We start from the raw sequence: 22,313 nt of genomic DNA on the forward strand, positions 1-22,313 counted from the left end.
TAAAGGCCAGAAACATGCAAATTATTTGCCCTAGATGATTCAAATTCGGGCTAGTTTTAAATTTTGTTATTAACTTTCAAAATCTGTTATTAGGTATGAAAGTCACACAGGCAAACAGGCCCAGCATTAGGGCCTCTGTACCATTCCTACCCCAGAAAAGCACTTTACGGCCCCTATTGCCACAACTCGGTAACTCCTTCCCCTGAGAGCAAAGGTGATGAAATGTATGGAGTCTGGCCACAGGGAAGAGAAAGATGCTGCCATCTCTGCTTAGGACTCATGTTTCAAAGTGCCATCACAGAAAGCCAAACCTGAAGGTGCAACAGCACTCAATTCTTAGGGAGCTGTCCCCTCAGAATAAAAAAATAGAGACAACCATAATGGTGCCAGGCTCTCATGAGGAAACTGAGAGCTCTGAACTAAGCTGTTGCCAGTGACCAGGCACAGTACATAGACATCTTTGTGGCTCTGAAAGGCACAAACTCCCTGTTTCCTCCCACGAGGAATCTACTCCTGACCTATTTTTGGTCAACAGACTTCACCAAGGCAGGAGATACTCTCTGCCTATACATAGGATATGACTGCAAAATGTATCTGCACAGAATTCAACAGCAACTTTGCTCTCCATTAACCTATTTGTTTTTTCATTACCTGCACAGTTCATGATTTCTCTCATTAATCACTAAACTCCATTATTAAAGCTGAGAAACATTTTTATGAAGTTGAGTAGAAAACATAATTACTGTTGTAGAACAACCACTGCATATTAAATTTAAAACAAGCAGAGCCCATGAGCAAAGAACCTGTCTTTTGACTTCAACATATTTGTCCTGGAAAAAAAAAAAAGGCAAAGAATGTATATGACTGAAACAGTTCTCATATACTATTGTGACCGGCCAGCTCCTTCTTCATTCTGCTCAAATTATCACAGTGGAGACATTGCTGTTGACCTTTTGGGACAATACTTTTAAACAGATGCCACAGCAAGCATTTTAGCTTGTTTTGAAATATCTGTTTCTTGTCAAAAAAAAAAAAAAAAAAGATGGCTGGTTGGGAGGGAACAGCATTGCTGCTGCTAACAGAGGAGTGACATGCCAGTGCATTTGTGATACCTTACCTTATCCCCTGGCTGTGGTCTCATAAGAGAGACTTGATCATAGCCCCGTCGAACCAAAGCCCACAGTGCATCAAGTTTGCCCTGGAATACAAAACCAACAAGATATGACCAAGAAATTTGGTGAAAATAGCATGATATGAAACTACAGGTGAGTTAATACAGCTTTCCTGTATTAAACTGTCTGCACACACACTGGTCCTGTGCCCTCACCCTGTACACTGCTTATCTGGACAACCAGAAGGACCTCTATGGGGTAACACATACCCAATATGCAGTGGGCCAAATTCTGTCTGCTCAAAACTCACTGAGGATGACAGCAGTTTAATGTAAGCAACTCCCTTAGGAGAGACAATCAGACAGGTGTTACATTAAGGTATTAATGTTACTTGAGGTGTTACAAAAGGCAAAACAAAACTACTGTACTTATGGGGAGAGAGCTGGAACACTGAAAAACAGCCACAAAGCTTTAAAATTCACAGATACTTTCCTGACAATAAATTCAAGCACTGTTTAATTCATCTGTGACTATGGTGGGGAGGGGGGAACTCATCCCACAGAGTACTGTTTTGGGACATGGCCACAGATTTCTGGGATGAGCATGGTATGCTGTTCCCTCAGCCATGCCAGCCCTCCAGTTTTCTTCTCTGTAAGCAGAGATAACAGCTATTCCCTGCCTCAAAGGTTGTGTGAGGACACATACATTAAAAGACATTGAAACACTAGATACTATAATTACATGGGGAGAAATGGGGATGAAAGTGTGCAGAGACTGAGTGACTTGCCCAAAAATCAAACACTTGGTCTTGTGGCTGAACTAGAGGGAAAAAGAGCTGGACTCCAACCCAAGGCCTTAGTCACGATGCAGTCAAAACAAGGATAGTGCACTTCATCCGATCCTCTTTTTGACTGCCTTGAGATGGCACAAAACAGCATCCTGCCCCCCAGCAAGAGTTGAGCAATCTGCTGTTACAATCCACACTGTATTTGGAAAGACAGTGTGAGTTGAGGAAAGGAATATATCTGCTCATGCCCTTTACTCTTCCTTAAAAATCTATGGCAATACAGTGCCAGGTGAGATGTGTGTTCCAAGAAAAAAGCAAAGCTGAGGATTAACAGCTACTTTTCCAAATAGGTTTTCCCAGCTCTGCAGAAAGGTTGTGCTAATTCAGCAAGATGTAGTATCATATATGACACGAGAGACTTGATAAAAATGAGGGTCAGACATATTACCTTGATGGGAGTGTACCATTTTCGCTGGGAAGGTGGTTTTCTCACATGAGGTTTCTTTGGCTTAGGTTCCCATGGCTCATACTCCTGTTCTGGTAACTTAATAATAGCATTTTTGGGTTTCTCCAATTTTGCTCCTTCCTCCGTTGACCCCTTGTCTCCCCATCGCACCTGAAGACAGGAGAGCACACTGTAAGTAGAGACACTTCAGCACTCCCCACTGGTAAGTGGTTTCCACAGACATTAATCTAGTTCCCATCGGATGTCCCAGTGCCACCAGAAATGAAGTCAAATTTATGAAAGCACCGAACTCCCACTGTAATCAGAAATACACATTTAAGAATAAAATAGTCTCATTCAAAAGCTTCTTGAACTACTAGCCTTTTCACCTTCCAGTAATTTAAAGTGGTGTGGGAATTCACAGCATCTGGGGCAGATGAGAATCATTAAGACTGGAAAGACCTCTAAGCTGATTGAGTCCAACTTTCCAACCATTAACCCAGCAGCATAACGTACACCATTAAACCATATCTCAAGTGCCAAATCCACACACCTTTTCAACACTTCCAGGGATGATAATTCCACTTCCCTGGACAGCCTGTTCCAGCTCCTGATTACCCTTTAAGTGACATGGCTAGAAGTCATCTTTAGGCCCTCAGCTGATACAGGTGAATGACAATCCACTGACTCCCTGGAATGTACATGCCACAGGACACCACAAGGCAGATTTTTTTCACAGTGACACCTCACTTATACTTCAGGACTGACTTGTATATGAACTGGATTTGATTCATTGGTCAATTTCAATATAGATGTGTTTTTGTGTATCAAGAGTTAATGCTTAAATGGAAAAAAAGAATGCAAAAGAAAAAGAAAAATCACTGGTTTAAATTCCCCAAACCAACTGCCTTCAGCCTTTGCATAGATGGCACCCTCAAATACTTAGAATCAGCGTAACCCTGCCTGATGTCTTTCTGACAAGAGAACTGGACAAAACTGCACTGAAGAGTTCGGGTAAATTAAAACCTCTTTTGGTGTTTATCTCATTTCTTACCCTGCAAATTTTCTCTGGCTCATAATGCTAGATTAATTTAATTATTCATGCAAATGATAGCAGCTTGATCTCTGTTACTTGAACAGCAGGTGCAAATCAGGTAGACAAGCCCTAATTAAATCCCAGCCTCCAGTCCATCAAGGTACCTTTTCAAAAGTCATATAAAAACGTATTGGTACAATTTTCAACTAAATGTGATGGGTTTTACAACACTAAAGAATAAGCCAAATACCTCCATCCTCTTAATCCCACCAACACCTCGACCTCCATAATAAGATGCATCCACAGTTGGCCACTTTTTCTTTGGCAATCCATCTTCATCATCTGATTCCTGTGGGAAAGACAAGGAGATATTACAGCTGTTCTCACATAAACAGCAAAAACTATGGAAAACAGCTGAATATCCAATGGTCCAGTCCTTGGATATCTGGCTTTGTGTGTTATGCTTATTTGCTGATCAAAAAAAAAAAAAAAAAAGTCTCTTGTCTCTACAGCTGCAATTTTAACTAGGAAAGCCAAAGAAGACTGTCTATTCCTCTCCCCAGGCAGCTTTTATGTAGTCAAATATGCACTAAGCTCCAAAATCCCAACTGACTTGTAAGGGATGGCAAAATGCAGATGAATCTTACACTATACTGGATTGCCACTATGCTATGCAGAAAATGCAGCAATCAGTTAGCCCAAATAACTAATTTATTAATTACACTTTTAGAAATTAATGTCACCTAACAGAGGAAAACACAGTGAGTTTTCTACACGTTCATCAGACCCTTTTCTCATGGCAGTTGTAACAAGTTATTCTACACCGCTTGATTCTTTGCAGGCTCAAGCTGTACAGTTTGAAACCAGGAATCAGACAGGAGCATCTCCAAATTGTCAGGGAGCTCAGATCCAGAACAACTATAAACACTGCAGGTCATTTTTAAGGAACATGCAAGTCAGAATCAGGGACTTACTTCAGGTTCATTTTCTATTCTTGCTTAACTAAAACCTGGCAGATATTTCTGGTTCGACAACCCTGGGGACACATCTCCAGCTCTATCATCTTGAGCCAGTAAAAGTCACTGATATATGAATAGATTTCTCAGACTCCTCATCACTACACTACGTCAAGGCACCTGAAAGTCACACCATGACACTCTCCAAGTACACACATAAATGAGGAAAGGGCCCAACAAGCCTCCTACAATATTATTTTCGTTCCTTACACACTAACAAAGACAAATAACTATACCTCATGCTGGTATGCAGATGTGTGTGCTGCTCTTGGACTGGCCATGCACAGTGCTCTCTGCTAATTTTCATCAGTACAGGTATGTTTCTAGAAACACTACCTGGACTTAGCTTTTAATAAAAAAATAAAATTAAAAGAATCAAGTTAAATCCAAATACTGTAGATGGACATAAATTACTGTCACATTACTAGCTGACAGTTTCTCAAAATTGCCTTTTGTGTTTCTATTGGAATGTATCAGGAATTGACAGCCCAAAAGTCAAGAAAAGCTTTTTAAAAGCTTGATTTAATTTTTATTTGTTTGTATTTAGCTCTTAGGTTATGCCTTGGAGAAAGGATTCCATCAGTTATTCAGTGATATGTGATCTCTCAGCTATGGTTCAACAGGTCAATTCCTCCAACAAATTCTTCAGTATGGCCAGGCAAGGCTAGAGTTGACATTTCCATGAACTAGTAAGGGGAGTTTGAGTTTGGGGGTTTTGTTGTTTTGTTTTGGTTTTTCAGTTTGGTGGTTTTTTATGATTTTTTATTGTTGTGTTTTGGTTTTATCCTAATTCAGGGAAATAAATATACAAGAAATGTATTGTGGTTTGGTGTTGGGGTTTGTTGCTGTTTCACTTAGTTGTTTTTTTTTAAAGAGTATAACAAATGCACAAATTTTATCCCACTTCGTGCCACATCTAAAACAGTACCCAGTGAACTACATCAGCATTTTTAATATGTTTATATTTAATTGTGAACCTGAGTACTATATAAAATACTCTGCCTCTTCTATGAGATATAACACAGATTTCAAGCATTCATGTCTAACAGCTCTTGCTGCTGGCAAGCCTGACACTGGCAAGACATAGTTAATAATGACGGCTGATATTTTTCCAGCTAATACAGGATTTATATGAAATATCCCCTATACTGAACATACAGCAAAGAAACATTTACAGTTACCACATGGAAATCTAATGCTTGTGGTTTAGAACAAGTTTTACATAACTATATACAGTTTAAGAGCAGCAACACCAAACTGCATCAGCTAAAGGGCAAGTCACCATATCTAGAGAGGCTAGTGCTAAGTGTAATGAAACAACAATCCATACTGGATAAAGACAAGGCCAAGTAACAAGATGGATAACATCTGTATTCTGCATTATTCCTGGAGGCTTACATCAGTTTAGTCTCTTTTTTTGCATTTAAAATTTCTGTTGATGACAATAATTGCAAAGCATCTGGAAACTCTGCTGCAGGGGTGTAATACTCTCTGCAACCTTCAAACACAGCATGGCTGGAATTGCACACTTTGTGATAACACTAATTGCAATAAAAACATGAATTTTGGTGTGTATTCTGAAGTTAAATTGTTACAGTGCTCAGGACAAGCAACAGGATCACATACACAGTAATGGTGGCCTCTAGCAACCTCAAAACAGCAGCAGTCGTTGCCTCCTCATATTCATGCCAAATTACAGCAAGTTAGCAGCAAACTGTAAGATTCTCTTGTGGGTTACCAAGTATTTTTCCATCATTTAACTGTCTATGCCTATGAAAGAAATAAAGGCAGGCATAAGTTTTCTCTGGAGTAATTTTATTTACTTCTTCTATTTTCATGAAATTAGTACAGTGCAACTAAGCTGAGGTCAGGGTCAGTGAGTTACTGTCTCTAAAAGAGCTAAATAGAACCCTGCCTCAAACAGCACAACCTAAATGATGAAAGGCTAAATGTTCTTCCAAAAGGTCACTCCGCAGAAGAGCCACTGCCAGGACAGGCTTTTGTCTCCCTCTCCTGTAGCAAAGCCACAAGAATGTGGCCTTTGCTGTCCTTTCTTCCAGCTGCCAGACTGTTCCTTACTGCCAATCTGTGCTAAACTCCTGCTGAGAACAATGACAGCTTTACTGGAGGAGGGACAGCTGTCAGCACAGACTGAGAAGCAAAGACTTGCTTACACACCTGTTTGAAGCACAGCAGAAGGAACGAAATACCATAGGAACTGTTGGTCTGTGGACTTCTGAGTTATGCAATTATTTTCTCTCTGGATGGAAGCAGCCTTGCTGTATGTATATAAAGAGGTCAGAAGGCAGAAATAACTGCCCTGACCTAGAGGACTTCCTTTCACAGCCTTCAAGGTGTCATTAAGACACCTACAGGGGTGACATTCCTTTCACAGCACAATACACTACAGTGGTTGCAGAAAGTGCAACAGCTCCAAAATAGCATACTCACAGGCTCTGGGGGTGGGGGTGGTGGCGGCTCCTTGATCACCTGGAATATACAAATATTGGGAGAAATCTGAGACAATGGTAGGGTTCATCCATATCAATGCTTTGTTCTCTTTGTTTTCTTGATCATATCACAAATGAGTTGTTGTCCTTCATTCTCATACATGCAATCCCTACAGAAACTTAAGCAACACCCACATACTTAAACTTCTCATTCAGCGTAAAAATCACATATGCCTTGAAACAATCAAAAACCCAGACTAGAGTGACTTCAACAAGCACTTTAAGCAACTTGTTGAATCAGGGCTTTACAAATATGGCAACATTTTTCTTAAGCAGTTAACTACCCACTCCAATGCTTTAGTTGTGTGCTTTTGCCAAGAATAGATAAAACTAAGTCAATAGAATAAAAAACTGTACTTACCACTGTGCAGCAAAGGGGCCAAAACCACCACAGTAGAGCCAGAGCCAGCAGCAGGAAGAGAATCAGGAGAGCAATGAAAAGGATGGTCCCAGTCAGCTGCAAATAAGATGATTACATCTGGGTTATTGGCTATGTCTCAAAGAAGGCAGGAGCCCTGAAGTTATACATTTAGAATCAACTTTCACTCATTACAAGGTCTCAGGAAGATTGTGATCTTAATCTTCATTAAAATCATAACAGTATTTGATGTGACAAACCTGTATTTGAAGCCACAAAATCAGGGGAGCATCTCCTGTTTTGCAGTGTGTATATGTATAATTTATGTATGAATTTTTGGTATGTTTATAGCCCATTAGATTCAAGAGTCTTAAACCTGTACACAATCCATTTTGTGCTGACAGCTCCCTTAATACTGTCAGAGGGGCATTGCAAACTACATCACCACAGACTCTCAGGCGTGCAGAATAACCTTTCATCACTGGAGATGCAGAATATGCAAATGCTGATATCCAAGGAATGGGAATACTGGAGACAAGACCTTATGGGTAACTGTTTGCATGTCAGTATCGCAGAACAGAGAACAACTTACTTGCCCAGAGCATCAGCTCCAAGCCTGCCTGTATTGCCTTGACTCAAACTGCACACACAACCCTTGCCTGAGTGATTATACAAACTAGTCAATAATGCTGTTGGTTCTTGGTATGCTTCTTAGGGCTGGTTTGACAATTTTTATGAGATGCTGTAATCATTATCTTAAGCACTTCTGATTCTTATATTCCATTGATCTCTGCAGAGAACAGTGAGACTCTGGGAATGGATAGCTAAGGGGCTACCTTCAAAAGCCAACTTAAATTTTCTTTAAAATTACCAGAAAAAAAAAAAAAAGTAAGTTTCAATGCTTGAATTTAGCTTTCCAGAGCAGGTAGGCAACCAAAGAGAATCACAGCTCTGATTTTTCCAGATAAATCTTGATGGATCCTTTGAACTTGTAGCATTTCACATCAGTGCATTCAGAAGAGGCATTAACTCTGTGTATTGCTCTGATGACTACAGGAATCAAGTTTTCATATGCTCCTTGGCTCCTGCAGAACACACAGAGCACATGGTTTTTGGAAATTAAACACTTGTCACAGATGGGCACTGGTGGGATGTGCCCTATCCTTGGACTGCACTGGTTTCGGGAATGATGTTAAGATTAGCTCCAGCTATATTTAAACTTTTTTTTTATATTGGGAAAGAAACCTCTTCAATGGTAGATTTTCAGAACTTGAGAAGAGGTTCAATTCACCAGCAACAGGGTAACAAAGACCAGGTAAAACTTGGCAGCAAACTAGAGGAGAGCGTGAGTCTAGGGAGATGTGAAAAGAGCTTGAAGAAAGGTCGGTGAATCAGGCTGAGGAAATAAGAGCTGGTTAGAGAGGAAGCTGTAAGAGATTTTCAAAAGAGGATAGGTGAGAGGATAAAGCGAAAAAAAGCAAATTCCAAAAAAGACTTAGAGATGACAAAACCCATGAGATTCACCTTATTAAATCTGAAACTACTTACTGAATTCCCATGACACCAGAAACTGATCCTTAGCCCCTTCTTACAAAAGGGGTTGTTCTAAGTGCATTTGTTTTCCCTTCAGACAATGAAAAGGCTGAGGGTGGAAAAGAAAGTATCAGCTGATAAGAACTTGCAAAATCTGGGTGAGATCCCAAGTGATTGAGTTGGGTGGTAGCTAGTTCTTTCTCAGGCCAAATCCTAGAGCTGTCAGGACTGATGTGTTCAATACGGGATTTACACAAACACAGTACCTACTCCATGCCTTTAGGTGGGTAACCCAGTACCCCCTATCTGTGTCACAGCATCACCATCCCTCCACTGCTCCGTGGCTTTTTGTTATAAATACAACAAACTGACCTGTTTGGGATAAGCTATTTAGCTCACCTTCATTTGGTCAGGGAGCAGCTGGAGTGCTGCAACATGTGTACCAGACTCCCTGCTCAAAGAAGTCCTGTTAGAGGACACACTACCCAGCTGCAGTTCAGCACTACGGCCCCCCTCTCTGGTCCTCCTAAGGCCCCATGTAGCACTAAAGCATCTGGAAAGCAAATACTTGAAGAGGTATTAATTCCCAGTAAGTCCGTTTGCTGAGAAAAGGGTGAGTAAAAATCAAGTATAGCTTTAGGAAGTATTGTTGTACTCCTTAAAACCAAATCAAGCACAGTAGCTATGCAGTACCACTGCTCCTATTACTCCAAACACACCTTACCTCCTTGTTTTGTCACCTTTGTTCTCAGGCATTGCTTTTCTCATGCTAACTGCACATATAAATTGCTGTTTGCCATAGAAGCTCAGGAGCTGCTGGCAGCAAGAAGCTAGTCTTCTTTCAGTGATTTTAATGACACAAAGCATCACAGTGAAGCTGGACTTTGAAAAGAAAATAGCAGACTTCATGCAGCTGAACAGAAATAAGCATCGCAATCACACAGAGGCTTTAGGAGTAAAGTGAAGATACTTACTGTATAGAAAGGACAGAAGGACCAGCTGGGGAGGAGAGCTGAGCAGGCCAGCTGACTGCCACCCACAGAAAAGGAAACAGGAGAGGAAAGGAACTAGAGGGAGTCTCTAAAATGAGAAGAGTGAAATGCATGAATTAAGATAAAGTTGGAAACTGAATTGCCAACCTCCCTGCTTATGGGATGTAACTGGAGTGAGACAGTATTTTTGCACCAGCTGTGAACAAGGCTTCCTGCCTCCTTCACATTAAATCTGCAATAGGCTGGTCAAAAACTGTCAGACTGACAGGACTGGAGATTGGATTCCTCTTTTTATTCTAAGGTTACCAAGAAGAAAAGCTTTCTCCATCCATGCTCTGGCCTTTAGGAACCCCAGCTAGAGCTGAGACTTCAGTCTTCATCAGAAATAGGTTACATACTAAATGCACCATTTAACACTTTTGTTACACTGCAGACTTGAAAGGTTTTATTGTACTTGAGGTAAAAGAGTGGAATAAAATGTGAAAATATCAGTCCTCAGTATTGAAAATCTGGAGAAAAGTTTTGTAAAGTAGAAATGATCGGGTAAAACAGCAAACACATCACTGCTAAATTCAGTCCCTGCACCCCAAAGTGTTCCAGCAATCTATTTTGAGATTTCCCACCTTCATCACTGAAAACATGAAAAAATGATATCTGCAAGTTCCAGTCACTGCCTCTATCTGCATTCCTGCCCTTCTCCTCTGCAACTGTCAAAATGGCCAACAATGATTACAAGCCAATATGACAGCATTTGGCATAGGCTATAAAAGTCCTTTTGACACTAATAACAATAAAGCTCAAGTTTGATACAAATTGTTTGCTATCAGGTACTTCAGCCAGAAGCACCTGATAGAAAACAATTCTGGTTTAGACCAGAAGCACCAGGTTACAACTTTACTTACAGTGCTTGCTTGCATCAGCTATGGGCATTGCCTATTTTTACCCCAAAGGTAAGGAAGACAATTGCTTATCTAGTAGTCAGTTTCTTAATTTTGATTGTTTGATTCTAAAAATCAGATTTTGATAAAGGATTACTTCTAGCTGTTTTCCCTGACACTTCACCTGGTCTTTTTGACCATAAGATTCTTGTATCCTAACCATCACTGTCCACAACAGCACACTCTCCCTTGGTTGGGCTAAGCAGGAGCATTTTATTACGACACTCATATCAGAATCTGAGAGTTCTATTTCTTTCTGGTCATCCCACACGACACCAAGAGAAAAAGTAAACAGACCCTATCACTAAAACTTAAAAAACACCTTAGCAAATCCTGAATTAGTAAAGGAAAACTGTGGTGGTCAAAGAACAAATGCTGTAAGCTCCAACCAAAAACAACCATGTCAATTTAGAGGACCTTTCATTCTGTGGCCCTTCCTGATCGAAGTCCTAACAGTTGCCTTTTCACTCCAGATCCCATTAGGTATCCCAAAGCTCAATAGGGTGTTGCTTCCTGATGCTCCTTCCATCATTTTCTGAGATCACCTGCCAGTAAGATCCTAGATTTGAGGATCTCTCTCTTGGAATAGGAATGCCTTTTGTTGTAATTTTTTTATTCAGGTAATCTGTCATGATTGTCTATCATCAATAAAAATTTAATCTTAAGTAGCCCTGGTTATTTTTCCAAGAGCTGCTTCCATCTGGTCAGTAACTGTGATGCAGAAGCTGTAGAGAGACCATGCTCGCTCAAGAAGGCTTTGCCTAAAGAACCACCGTTTCTTTCCAAGATCTCATGGTTTCTCTGTCAAGCCCCATTGCAATTACTTACACAATGTGTGCTGGTGATGCTGACAGAGCTGGAGATGAACGTTAGCCCATTGTTCATGCTGACTTGCAGGAAAACCACCCTAAAGCACAAAACAGATACATTTATTTTCAGTGTCATATTTACACCCACTGTTACCTTTACTCTGGTTCTCTTTTAGCCATTGGCTCATAAACACACATGGACAGTGTGCCCTGCTGAGTCAAGGCATTTTCATGGCTCCGGGCACTTACCTGCATTTGCCTCTCTCCTTGCCCAGGAACTACCCTTTTTATATTGCCTTAATTGAGCTGGGACATATCCTCTTTATAAAACAACCTCCTCCACCTGGGGCAAAGGGCACTAGGCCAGTGAATTAGAACAATGTCTCAGACATTTGCCATATTACCCTAAAGAGTACAAGAAACTAAGATTTTTTTTTTAACCCCCTTCTGCAACTTAATGCATGAGAATGTTTCTTTTGTAATCCAAGGAAATCCAGAATACATGCATAGAGGTTAAGGGTAAAAACACTGAAATAACAGTGAAATTTTAGAAGATTCTGTCCTTAGCCATTCTCCAATATTAGAGAGAGGGTCTAAGGGGGAAAAATAAAAAATAATAGTAATAAAAAAGGACAAAACCCAACCAAACAAATTTGCTTCACCCACAAATACAAAGGGGGATGGAGGCCCAGTACAGTATTTAAGCACCCACAAGATCACCAAGGGGAAAGGTAGGGCATTATGCCATGTCTCCTAGGAGTCTAAAGGATTAAAACAGCTGAAAAATACCAACACTAGACAGAGCAGGGCAAAATACAGGAAGCAATATCTATAACAGCAGCAAAGCAATTCAAATCAAGCACCTCCTTTCAATCAAAAAGTTTGCCTGTAATTTAATTACCTTTTGGTCTGAAAAAACATGATATAGGAACAAAGGAGGAATCACCATTCTATGACATAGGGTCATGGTCCAGCAAGACCTTTGGTTAAACTGTGCTAAAGACCCAACATTGAATAGGGTTATGCTGACTCATACTAGGAAAGGATTTGGCACAAGGGGGATGGCTGCAATCTGACACACATATACATAAACTTATTAGCTAGACACTCTGGGCAAAATTGTGAGCCTTTGGTTCAGTAATGACATCCTCATCCAGAAGTCCACTCTCTCTTGATACATGCTGGAAAGCAATACTTACTGTCCAACATCTTCTATCACTGGTGCAGGACAAAGTAAGTAAGTATCGTGAATAAGAGTCGGTTTTTCATCTGAAAAGAGATTAATATAACTATCAGGGATGAAAAAAAGAAATTGTTCCAAGCAGGCTACCCCCTGGAGAAGTGCTGACATGAATGACAGCCAAAGATCAACTCAGTATATGGGCAAGTACCAATACTCCCCAGTGGTGCTGATTACCAACTAGAACAACCATTCATGCTGATGCCAACATGATGCTACCAGGCTAGAGGTATCACAGCTAAGAAATGGAAGTTTACCTCTGTTCCTGACAGCAGTGATCAGCCATTTGGAAGTCAGCTTTGAGCAGTATCAATCATGCCCATCTGAAAAGTGCATGCAACCTCTACTCATACTGAATACTCTGACCCCTCAATTACTCAAGGGGTCAAAAGTTTAGCGTTCAATTTTTATCTACCCACTGTCAAATACACACAGAGCAGAATCCAAGGTTGCACTGTTTGAGCCCAGGAGAAAGGAAGAACAGAGATGGGGCAGAGCTAAAGCTGACAAATACTGGAGAAAAAAACCCAAACCAACCAGGGTTGGTCATTTATAGGAGCCAAACAGAGAGGGGCCATGACTGGTGTTCCCTTGAGACCTACCCTGCACCAACTGCTTCTACTGTACCTGACCTCCCCTCTGTGGCAACATAAACTGCAAATAGCCCATGTTTATAAGGGTTTGGTACAGGTAGAGCCAAAAGCACAGCCGTGGGTGTTTTCCCACCTTCTTGCACACCACTGCTCCAGCAGCCAGCAGTGTTAATCCTTTAGCTTTCAGAAGTCACATCCAAAAAGCCAAGTCCCATGAACACAGACAGGAGGCCCAGCAGTAATCCTGCAATGGTATTCCACTAGAAGTGAGTAAACTGAGGCAGAAAAGCAGATGCAGTACTCCTGTGACTATAGCTTAGCTCTAAATGGCCAGCAAAGCAGCTCTGGTGCTAGCCTGGAGAAAGACTGGTCTACAAGAGTTGAACCCAAGTAACGGGCTGATAAAAGCTGCCATCTTATTTACAGATATTTGTTTACTCTTTTTACCTAGGGAAAAAAAACAATTCGAGCAACAACAAATCTAAGAGTTGTTCCTTCATGCTTTTCCCACTTCAAGCACACCTGAAGACAGAACTCATTTCCCTGCCTTGGCAGAGATGACAGCATAAAAATCACTGGTATGTTTTAGGGCCAGCCTGATGGCAAAAAAAGCTGGCCAGCCTAAATCAGCATCTCATCACAACATCTGTTGCAGACCTAACCCAAGGAAAACACAACATGGAGCTGGAATGGAATCAGAGTAGTTTTCCTCCTGTGTATTTCCAGGCCCAGGTCAGCACTCACTGTGTGAAGTCCAATCAAGGTGCTAGTGGATTGGGGACAAGAAAAAAAAAGCAAAAAGTCTGTTTAACTGATAAACCACAAGAAACAAATCCTGGTTAAAGGGCATCTAAGTGGAATGAGAGCAAGACCACCAGAGCTGATTTAATGCAGCATCCACATAGACAACTTGGATGGGAAATGAAGGAGCAATTCATTTGCTCCCTCTTGTAAGTGAATTCACTGCTAGAGAAGGCACCAGTCTGGGCACGACAGGATGTGAAAGCCTCTACTGTGCTCAGCCAACAAGGGTAGCATATACAAAAAAGGAGCAGAGCTTCCCCTTCCCACACCATGCTTCACCCTGCCAGACATACAGGGCTTCTCAGGAGTCAGAGAACTGCTGAGAAACTGGACACTCAATCTTTTTTGGACATTCAGTCCTTTGCCTAGCTGCTGAGACAGCAAACAAAAGACCCTGTCCAGGGTAGCAATGACAGGGAATTTCCATGTTACACAGTCACTGTGGTGGGACCAGCAGCTGGTGTCAGAGAGGAACAGAGCAGGCCTGGGAGGGCTTGGTTTTATTATGGCAATTGTCTCCTGAACTGGTGAATAAAAACTGAAAACACCACCACGAGTACAAGATAATGTTACTTCTTTTCACTTGGAATGGGAAGCAATTTTTATTCTCCACCTTAAAACCTGATACCCACTCTTCTCTGCCATATGCGTCACCCACGTGCATCACTACAATGATGCTGTGCAGCAGCATGCCCCATTTAAGCACTCAACACAATGCCCACAGGTCACAAGATTGAATAAGAATGAATTTCAAGCTTCCTTTAAGTGTAGATCTCTGCCCCAACTCCCCCTCATATCTGCTGCAAGGACTCCCCTTAACATGGATGAGTGTTGGCCTGTGTTCCATGAGGTGACCCAGCCACAGGTATCACTAGAATACACCAGCCTGCAAACTTACTGATAGTAAGGCTGTCGTTGAGTTTGAAGCTGCAGAGTACTTGGTCAATATTTCTTGCATGATAAAAGCCGTTGCCTCTTACCACAACTTGAAAGGATTCTGCAAGTGAAAATATAGAAAGAAGATTTATGAAAAATAAATAACAGCATTTCAGTCCAGAATGACCTGAATTACAACATGACAATTACTGTTCTCTGCCCTATGCCTGAAAGAAAACATTTACTCTGACACTGTCTCTGTTCAGCAGCAATGGCCAAGAGCATTACATGGCATTAGTGCTTTACAGAGTCTTCTCTTTGTCTTAAGTTGGTTTCCACAAGCATAACACAGATCCACAATGCCTTGAAGGTGCCGCAGTAAAACTAAGTCTGACTTGACTGATGTTATCTCGTGGTTCCTCCGTGGCTTTTGGAACAGACACCTTACACAAGTACCAGTCCTTCCTCCTCTCTTCATGGTAGATGGCACTTGGCTGTAAGCAGCAGCTCTGTTCAGGCAGATGCTGACAGACAGGACTCCCTCTTAAATCCACTGTGAACCAGAGAGAAAGCTTTGCATCTGGTACAAACCCTGAAAAAATCTAGTCCTCCTGCCCCTACAATAATTGAGTCCGCGCACAGCCCCACTCAGCATCTGTTCTGCATGGGAATACCTAAGGTGCCATCATTTTCTTTGTGCTCTTCCCCCACAACCTTGTCCCAGCAGCTGAAACCACCAGTGGCACAAGAAGAGACCTGCCACAACTTCTGTTTCTTTATTCCTGATAGGGAAGGCACCTGTGATTTGTCATTACTGTGATAAGCAACTATGATTTGTTCATTCAAGCGGAAGAAGCATCATCAGGGTTTTTGGGTTTTTTTGTCTAATGTTCCAATAGTCTTTTTACTGACAGAGCAGTTTTGCATTTGAACAAAGCCAGTATAGGAAGGGTACTGTCAAAAGGGAAATCCCAACTGCACATGCCCTCCACTGTTGGCACCACTGATCATGTTGCAGTGCACTGACTTGCTCATACTCCTGGAAAATAACTTTGTTGCCAGAGACACCAGTAAAGTTGCTTGCCTAGCTGAGCATCAGCTGGAAAAAGCAGCATACAGGAGAAGGTAAGGGAGAGCAACAAGTAGTGGTAGCACCAAACGAGTTTATATCTATCATGAAAGCACTTGGTGTCACCATATCTTTCCTGTTCCTAACTGTACTGGATAACTTGAGAAAGAAAATTATCAAGAAACCTGGCTTTGTTTTCTCAGCTTCTCCACAGCAAGTTTTTAAGGTTATTCCTTAGTAACCTATATTGTTAATACTTCTCCTCAGAGCATTAACAATAACAAAACTGTTTGCTGTTCTTCCCTCCCTTTTACTGCCATAGTCCCCTTCCTCTTGGGGTGAGCATGTGTTGCCAAACTATGCACAAGATGCACCAGGAAGTGAAGTGGCAAGGGAGACTTCCTTCTAGGACACAAAAATACACCGTGGATGCTACACTGACCACAGAGATAACATCTTTAATGCAGGCAGGTGGAGAGACACTTCACAAATTTGTTCTGTCCTCAATGCATTATTGAAACTCCCTTTGATGCTATGCCCAAGCAGCCAGCTGACATCCCCAGAATGCAGCAAGGGAAAGCACAGAAGCTGCATTTTCACACATAAATGTCCTACTTTAGCTGAATCCTTCACAGGGCTCTTACATCAGCCTCTGAAGAGCATTTGAGACCAGTCCAACACAAGGGGAATACCAGCACAACACAGGACCTATTAATCTTCAAGCTTCAAATACAAAAACAAGAATATACTACATAGTTCTGCACTAGTAGTGAGTAAGACCATGAACAAGTCCACATGCATTATCATTTATACTTTGATCAACATACTAAAAAGGAGAGCAAAACAATGTTTATAGGTGCATAGTTTTTAGTGATTCAGCTTTTAATTACCATTTCATACAGTGCACTGCCATATTATTTGGATGAAGGAATTGTTATTGGATAACATTACATGAGGCCCAAAGGCAGTTGAAACACATTCAGTTCCATCTGTCTTTTCTTCATTATCAAGCTACTGCAAGGCAAGCTAGCACAAAGATGTGGAGTGCTTTAATTTTTCCATGCAAACAGCTTGTTCTTGCCAAAAACACTCTCATTCATGGTCATTCTCACTGCATAGAGGTCTAATGCAATTCCAGGTGAACTGGACAAGGGCATTGGCAAGTTATGATCAAGGACGCTCTGGTTTTCATCATAACTTGTCCTTAGAGCAGGCCTCTGAACTGACACTGGCTGCAAGGAACATGGGAATCTGAGAAGGTATTTTGGGAGGAGAAAAAGAAAATATCTACTGGAGTGCATATTTAAATGAAACACATACTTTGGCACCTTGCTGAAGATGATAAAATTTGAGATCTCACTGAGCACACCAAGAGCCAAATGCACAAGTCCAGCATCAGAATTTAGCCTCATTTTTATGGGAATGGTTATAGCTCCTTGTTCTCACTGGGGGCGGAAGGCACTTCTTTAAACAAACTAAAATGGACTGTAAGGCAGATTCATCTGCTTCTTACTCCAGTAAGAATCTTGAGTTCCTCTTAGTCAGATTCATGCCTTGAGCTGTTCCACATCTAACCTAGCTGATATACTGAGAGTTGTTTGTGATGAGCATCCCTTTTTTTTGTTAGCAGAGCTGAGAGTCATGACCAGCCCTGAAGGCAACTGGGTCTCTGCCCACCCACCAGAACTACCTGCCTGGCACCACACACTGCTAGACTAGCTTGTGGCCAGCCCAATCCACAGTAACTTCCACACCCAGCTAAGATGATAAATTTTTTTCTCATTTCAATTTTATATTATAAAAGAAGCTTGCTAAAACAAAATTGCACTTGGATTTTTCTTGTCTCCTGAACTAACGGTCTAAAAAGGCAGCAACCACAAAGGTTTAATTGGTAGCTGTTTCAGTGTCTTTAAAAAGATACAGCAAGTAAGAAAGTTTCAACACAAGACATCAAAGGTAAAAGCTAAATCTAGAAGTTTAGTCTTGTCAAGACAGTTTACCTCTCCTGCCATTCTTTCCACTGTGACTGCCACTCTGCACAGTCAGTTGTGAGCCAGTGACTGGGTAGTAACCTGTCCACCAACATAAGCTGACAAGACTTGCAGGGAAATGTAAACAGTTGGTACTGGATTGGGTTGTTGCTGTTAAGAAGCCTGCCCCTTCGGTTGCTCTGGAGCATTAATGTGTTCTGGATGATGGTCTGTTGAAATGGCTAATTCCATTTAATTTTGTGCTCTGGCTCTGGCTGCGTCCTTTTCTTCCTTAGTTACTGTCAGATCGTAGATTGCAGCTTTTGACAAGACAGCGAAGGGAAAAAGGTCAGCACTGAAATAACCGGGCAGCGCTGGCAGCGAGATGGTAGGTTGAAGCTGGTGTGCGCTGGCTGCGCTGTCGGCTCCGCTTCTCTGACTCTGATGAGAAGCTGACTGCTTGCATCCACACCTGGTAGTTGATGTGGCCAGTAGGATGCCACATCCAACAAAACCTTTCAATCACATCTGTGTACCGTGAGCATAATCAAAGCAATGATGCTGTCAAACAGGATATGAGGCACCTCCGATTCTGCACTGATAGCCTGTTTACAGGCTGCATGTCTTGGTCATTTTAAATCAGAGGGAACAGGAAGGACCCGACTACATTGCTCCACATTGGGGACAATGAATTTGCAGGGTCAAAAAGCATTAAGCATCAGATAACTGTCACAATATGATGAGATGAATTTGTAAACGGACTTGCCAGATACCTCCGTCACAGAGAGCCAGAGTCCCAACTGGAATTGTCACCACATGGAAATTACTCCATCAGCATTTTACTAAACCTCTAGTAAGTCAAAAAAGAAGCCAAGATCACCAGTAATCACCAACACAATAGTAATTATGAGAATACCTACAGGCAGTGGGTCAGGCCCTGCTTTAAGCCCTGATCATGACTTGCTTCCACTGAGCCACACAAAACCCTCATGATCTCATGCCAGACAGCAAAAATTATTAGCAAGGCTAACTAAGTAAAAGCTAAACCAATTATACCTCCTCACTCTGATAAGTTTCATACAAAAAGCATGGACAGACACATTTCAAGGCTGTAAACAGGCAAGTGTCTTTGCTGAAGAATGTGATATTGCACTCTTTCCAAAGATCTACTATTTTTCAATCATCATTTTGAAATGCAAATTTCTATTATCTATTTTTTTAAAAAACAAACAAAAAAAGAGTCTAACTTAAAAGGGGGAGGAATGTTGCATTTCTAGAAAATATTATGTTCTAATTTTCAGCCAGTGTGTACATACACCAATGCAAGTGTATATATATTTTGATATATGATTCGGGAGCTATGTATCTTAAGTATACATTATCAGTAAACTGTATCAGAAATTACCTAAATCTAAAATGCATAAAAGTTCGAACATTAATAAAAAAATACTGAAGTCTATGAAGCAAAGCCAAATGAATTACATTATAAAAATAAATCACATTACATATAGAGTAGAACTATAACTGTCCAGTGAACTGGATTCAAGATCTGGATTCACACTACCATGAAAAAAGTTGTTTAATCCCAGGAGATTCCTTCCAAGAGACAGTAGTGCACACAGCTATGCACATGAACCTCCAGCTACATTGGAAGTAAGTGGGATAATAAAGGATAATAAAGCTAAGCACAAATGTAAATATTTCAGCTATGGTTTGCAGGACTAGACTCATAATAAATACAATTACAGGCCTAATTCTTAGTGCCAAAACCCATTTAAATACAATATTATATAAACAGCGTACACCATTTGGAGCTGCAGCTTTGGTTTCCTCCTTTTTTCAAGTTCTCTGCTGCTTCAGACAAACCTTCAAGCATGTGAGATCCGATTCTTCCCGCCCTGGTGACTGAGCACTGTGCTTCATCACGTGCCAGCCCTTGCTTTGTCACCAGGGACAGAACAAACCTCAGAATTTAAGTGAAACAAGTGCAGTACCTTGCTGAATCAGCAGCAACACACTGAAACTGCTGAATTTATACTGGTCTTATTTGAAAGCCACAAAGACAAGGAAAAACTTCTACAGAGGCAAGTAAGGCGATATTATTTTTCTTTTTTTAAGGACAAACTACTTTTAAAATGTACTTGTGTATTCTTAATCACATTTGTGATAAACTAGTCACCTAGTAAGCTTAGCAAAAACTGAAGTGGTTTGAACTCATTATCCTTCGGAAACAAAAGAAATTTTACTGGGTTTGCTGAAATATATTCAATTTTCAAAAGAAAGTATTTTCTTGAAAATTTATTTTCTCAAATATTCCAGAAAAATATTTTCAATTTTCCATTTGAAAAAATAGTTTCAAGTTCAACTTTCCAATATTCCAAACAATTGCAAGAATACTACTGAAATCCCTTGTATTGGAACACCATGTAGCTAAATGAATTTTTATTGAGCAGGACAGCTTGCCCTGAGCTGTTGCACAAAAAAAATTTCCAGATATACAGTAGGCAAGCAAAAATAGGAAGGAATTTATCACTATGAAATAATAATTAAAAAAAAAAGCTTTAAATGCCAAAGCTTTTAAACTGGTTGGTTTTTTTTATCAACTCCACAAGATTTTTAAAGGTATAATCATTCCTTTAAATTTTCCACAAATAAGATTTTACCACAAACTTCTAGTCCACAATTATATACTTAGGAAAAATTCAAAAGATGCAAGGATGTTTCATGTTGAATTGAAATATTCAGGGCAGGATCATATTGTGATCAACATGTGGAAATGAAGAGCGAACAATTTCTCTGTGATATTTATCAAATTTTTCCTGAGTTTCATATTTTTTTATCTGTTTTCAAGGTCAGCTTTCATGCATAACTGATATTTTATTTTTATGTTCTCCTTTTTACAGTGTACAAGGAAATGAACACAGGACAGTAACACTAGAGCTAAATAACCATGCTGTAAACTGTACCTTCCAGCAAACTTATGGTGTCACTCTTACTCTGCTGCAATAGTCTTTTAAGCAGACAAAAATACAGCAAGAGAATGGCTAACATAAACCAGAACAAACCCAAGTTAAATATACTAGACATGAAAGGCATGAAATTATCAACAGTTCCTCTGGGTGTCCCTCATGTTTACCATACAGACTAATGGTTCTTTCAAATAAATAAAACATTAGCATTTTAGAAAACACAAGAGCTATCTTGGCCTATGCAGCAAATTATATTTGGTTCAATAAACCTGAAATTTCTATGAATGTTTTGCAAAATCTTGTTCTAACTGCTGACAAGTCCTAGGAGGTCCTAGGAACATAGTCTTTCCAGAAATTTGTGAGATGTCGCCTTTAGACCACAAAACACCTCTGTCAGTCTGGCTTTACATCACTTTTGTGTCTCTTTCAGATTTTTTTAAAAAGTGATATCCCCAATTCCCAAAGTCCTACCTCTGTCAACCCTCCGAGCTGCTACTCAGCCACAGCAGCTACGTGTTTATTGGCACGATGTTTTTCTGAAGCTGAGAAGGAACATGCAGGGCTTTAGCCATGGCCCAAGAGGATGCTCCAACACATCCACGGGCTTCAGCTCCAATACTATGTGTACTTAACATGGCAGCTAGGTAGTTACTGACACTTCTTCAGTAGTGTCACTTATCACACTGTTGTTGTGGACACTTACCTCCTGCACAAACACTGGATGGCTCAGCTGCTAGGATCTCAATGCAAGACTTCTTGAGAATCTGAAAGATTTAGAAAATGGCATTTTTGGTAACCATTTTATCTATGCTTTATTAATGCAGGAAAGGACGCCCTTTTCTGGGTTTCAGAATATCAAACTTACTGAATCAATTGTTCCTCTTAGGGCATAAAAGCCTCCCTTTACTGGAAAAACATGATCGATGCTGTCAGCAATCGTTGACAGCTGCAAAGAAAGACAATCATAAATCATGAGGAAAACAAAATTACAGTGAACAAAACCGGGCCCTTTCATACTTGCTAGAAGACATCATAGTGACATGAAATGATTTATGCCTCAAGTAATTAAATAAATGCATTCATCTGATGCTGTTACTTGTACAATAGTATAACAGAAAAACAAAACAAGAAGAAAGTAAAGTTACCTGAGTTTCATTGAAATCTTTCACTCCAACACAATAAACAATAGCTCCAAAGCTTCTGGCTCTGTTGGCCTAAAAAAAAAAAAAAAAAAAAAAAAAAAAATTGCCATTAAG

The 22,313-nt window shown here is 40.6% G+C and overlaps 1 protein-coding gene across 2 annotated transcripts in view; it reads right to left on the reverse strand.

The window, feature by feature from the left end:
- ANTXRL (ANTXR like) overlaps positions 1 to 22,313 on the reverse strand; it is a 58,809-nt gene that overhangs the window by 19,786 nt on the left and 16,710 nt on the right. For both annotated transcript variants that reach the window (XM_027648252.1, XM_027648253.1), the window contains exons 7-17: positions 22,203 to 22,271; positions 21,923 to 22,003; positions 21,761 to 21,821; positions 15,072 to 15,170; positions 12,736 to 12,805; positions 11,556 to 11,634; positions 7,268 to 7,363; positions 6,848 to 6,886; positions 3,631 to 3,729; positions 2,348 to 2,515; positions 1,118 to 1,198 (exon numbers count right to left, since the gene is read on the reverse strand). In XM_027648252.1, coding sequence (XP_027504053.1) covers positions 1,118 to 1,198; positions 2,348 to 2,515; positions 3,631 to 3,729; positions 6,848 to 6,886; positions 7,268 to 7,363; positions 11,556 to 11,634; positions 12,736 to 12,805; positions 15,072 to 15,170; positions 21,761 to 21,821; positions 21,923 to 22,003; positions 22,203 to 22,271 — 942 coding nt within the window. The remainder of the gene's footprint in view (positions 1 to 1,117; positions 1,199 to 2,347; positions 2,516 to 3,630; positions 3,730 to 6,847; positions 6,887 to 7,267; positions 7,364 to 11,555; positions 11,635 to 12,735; positions 12,806 to 15,071; positions 15,171 to 21,760; positions 21,822 to 21,922; positions 22,004 to 22,202; positions 22,272 to 22,313) is intronic.

This window comes from Corapipo altera, unplaced genomic scaffold, assembly GCF_003945725.1.
Source record: "Corapipo altera isolate COAL_440 unplaced genomic scaffold, ASM394572v1 56, whole genome shotgun sequence".
In the NCBI taxonomy this organism is placed as follows: domain Eukaryota; kingdom Metazoa; phylum Chordata; class Aves; order Passeriformes; family Pipridae; genus Corapipo; species Corapipo altera.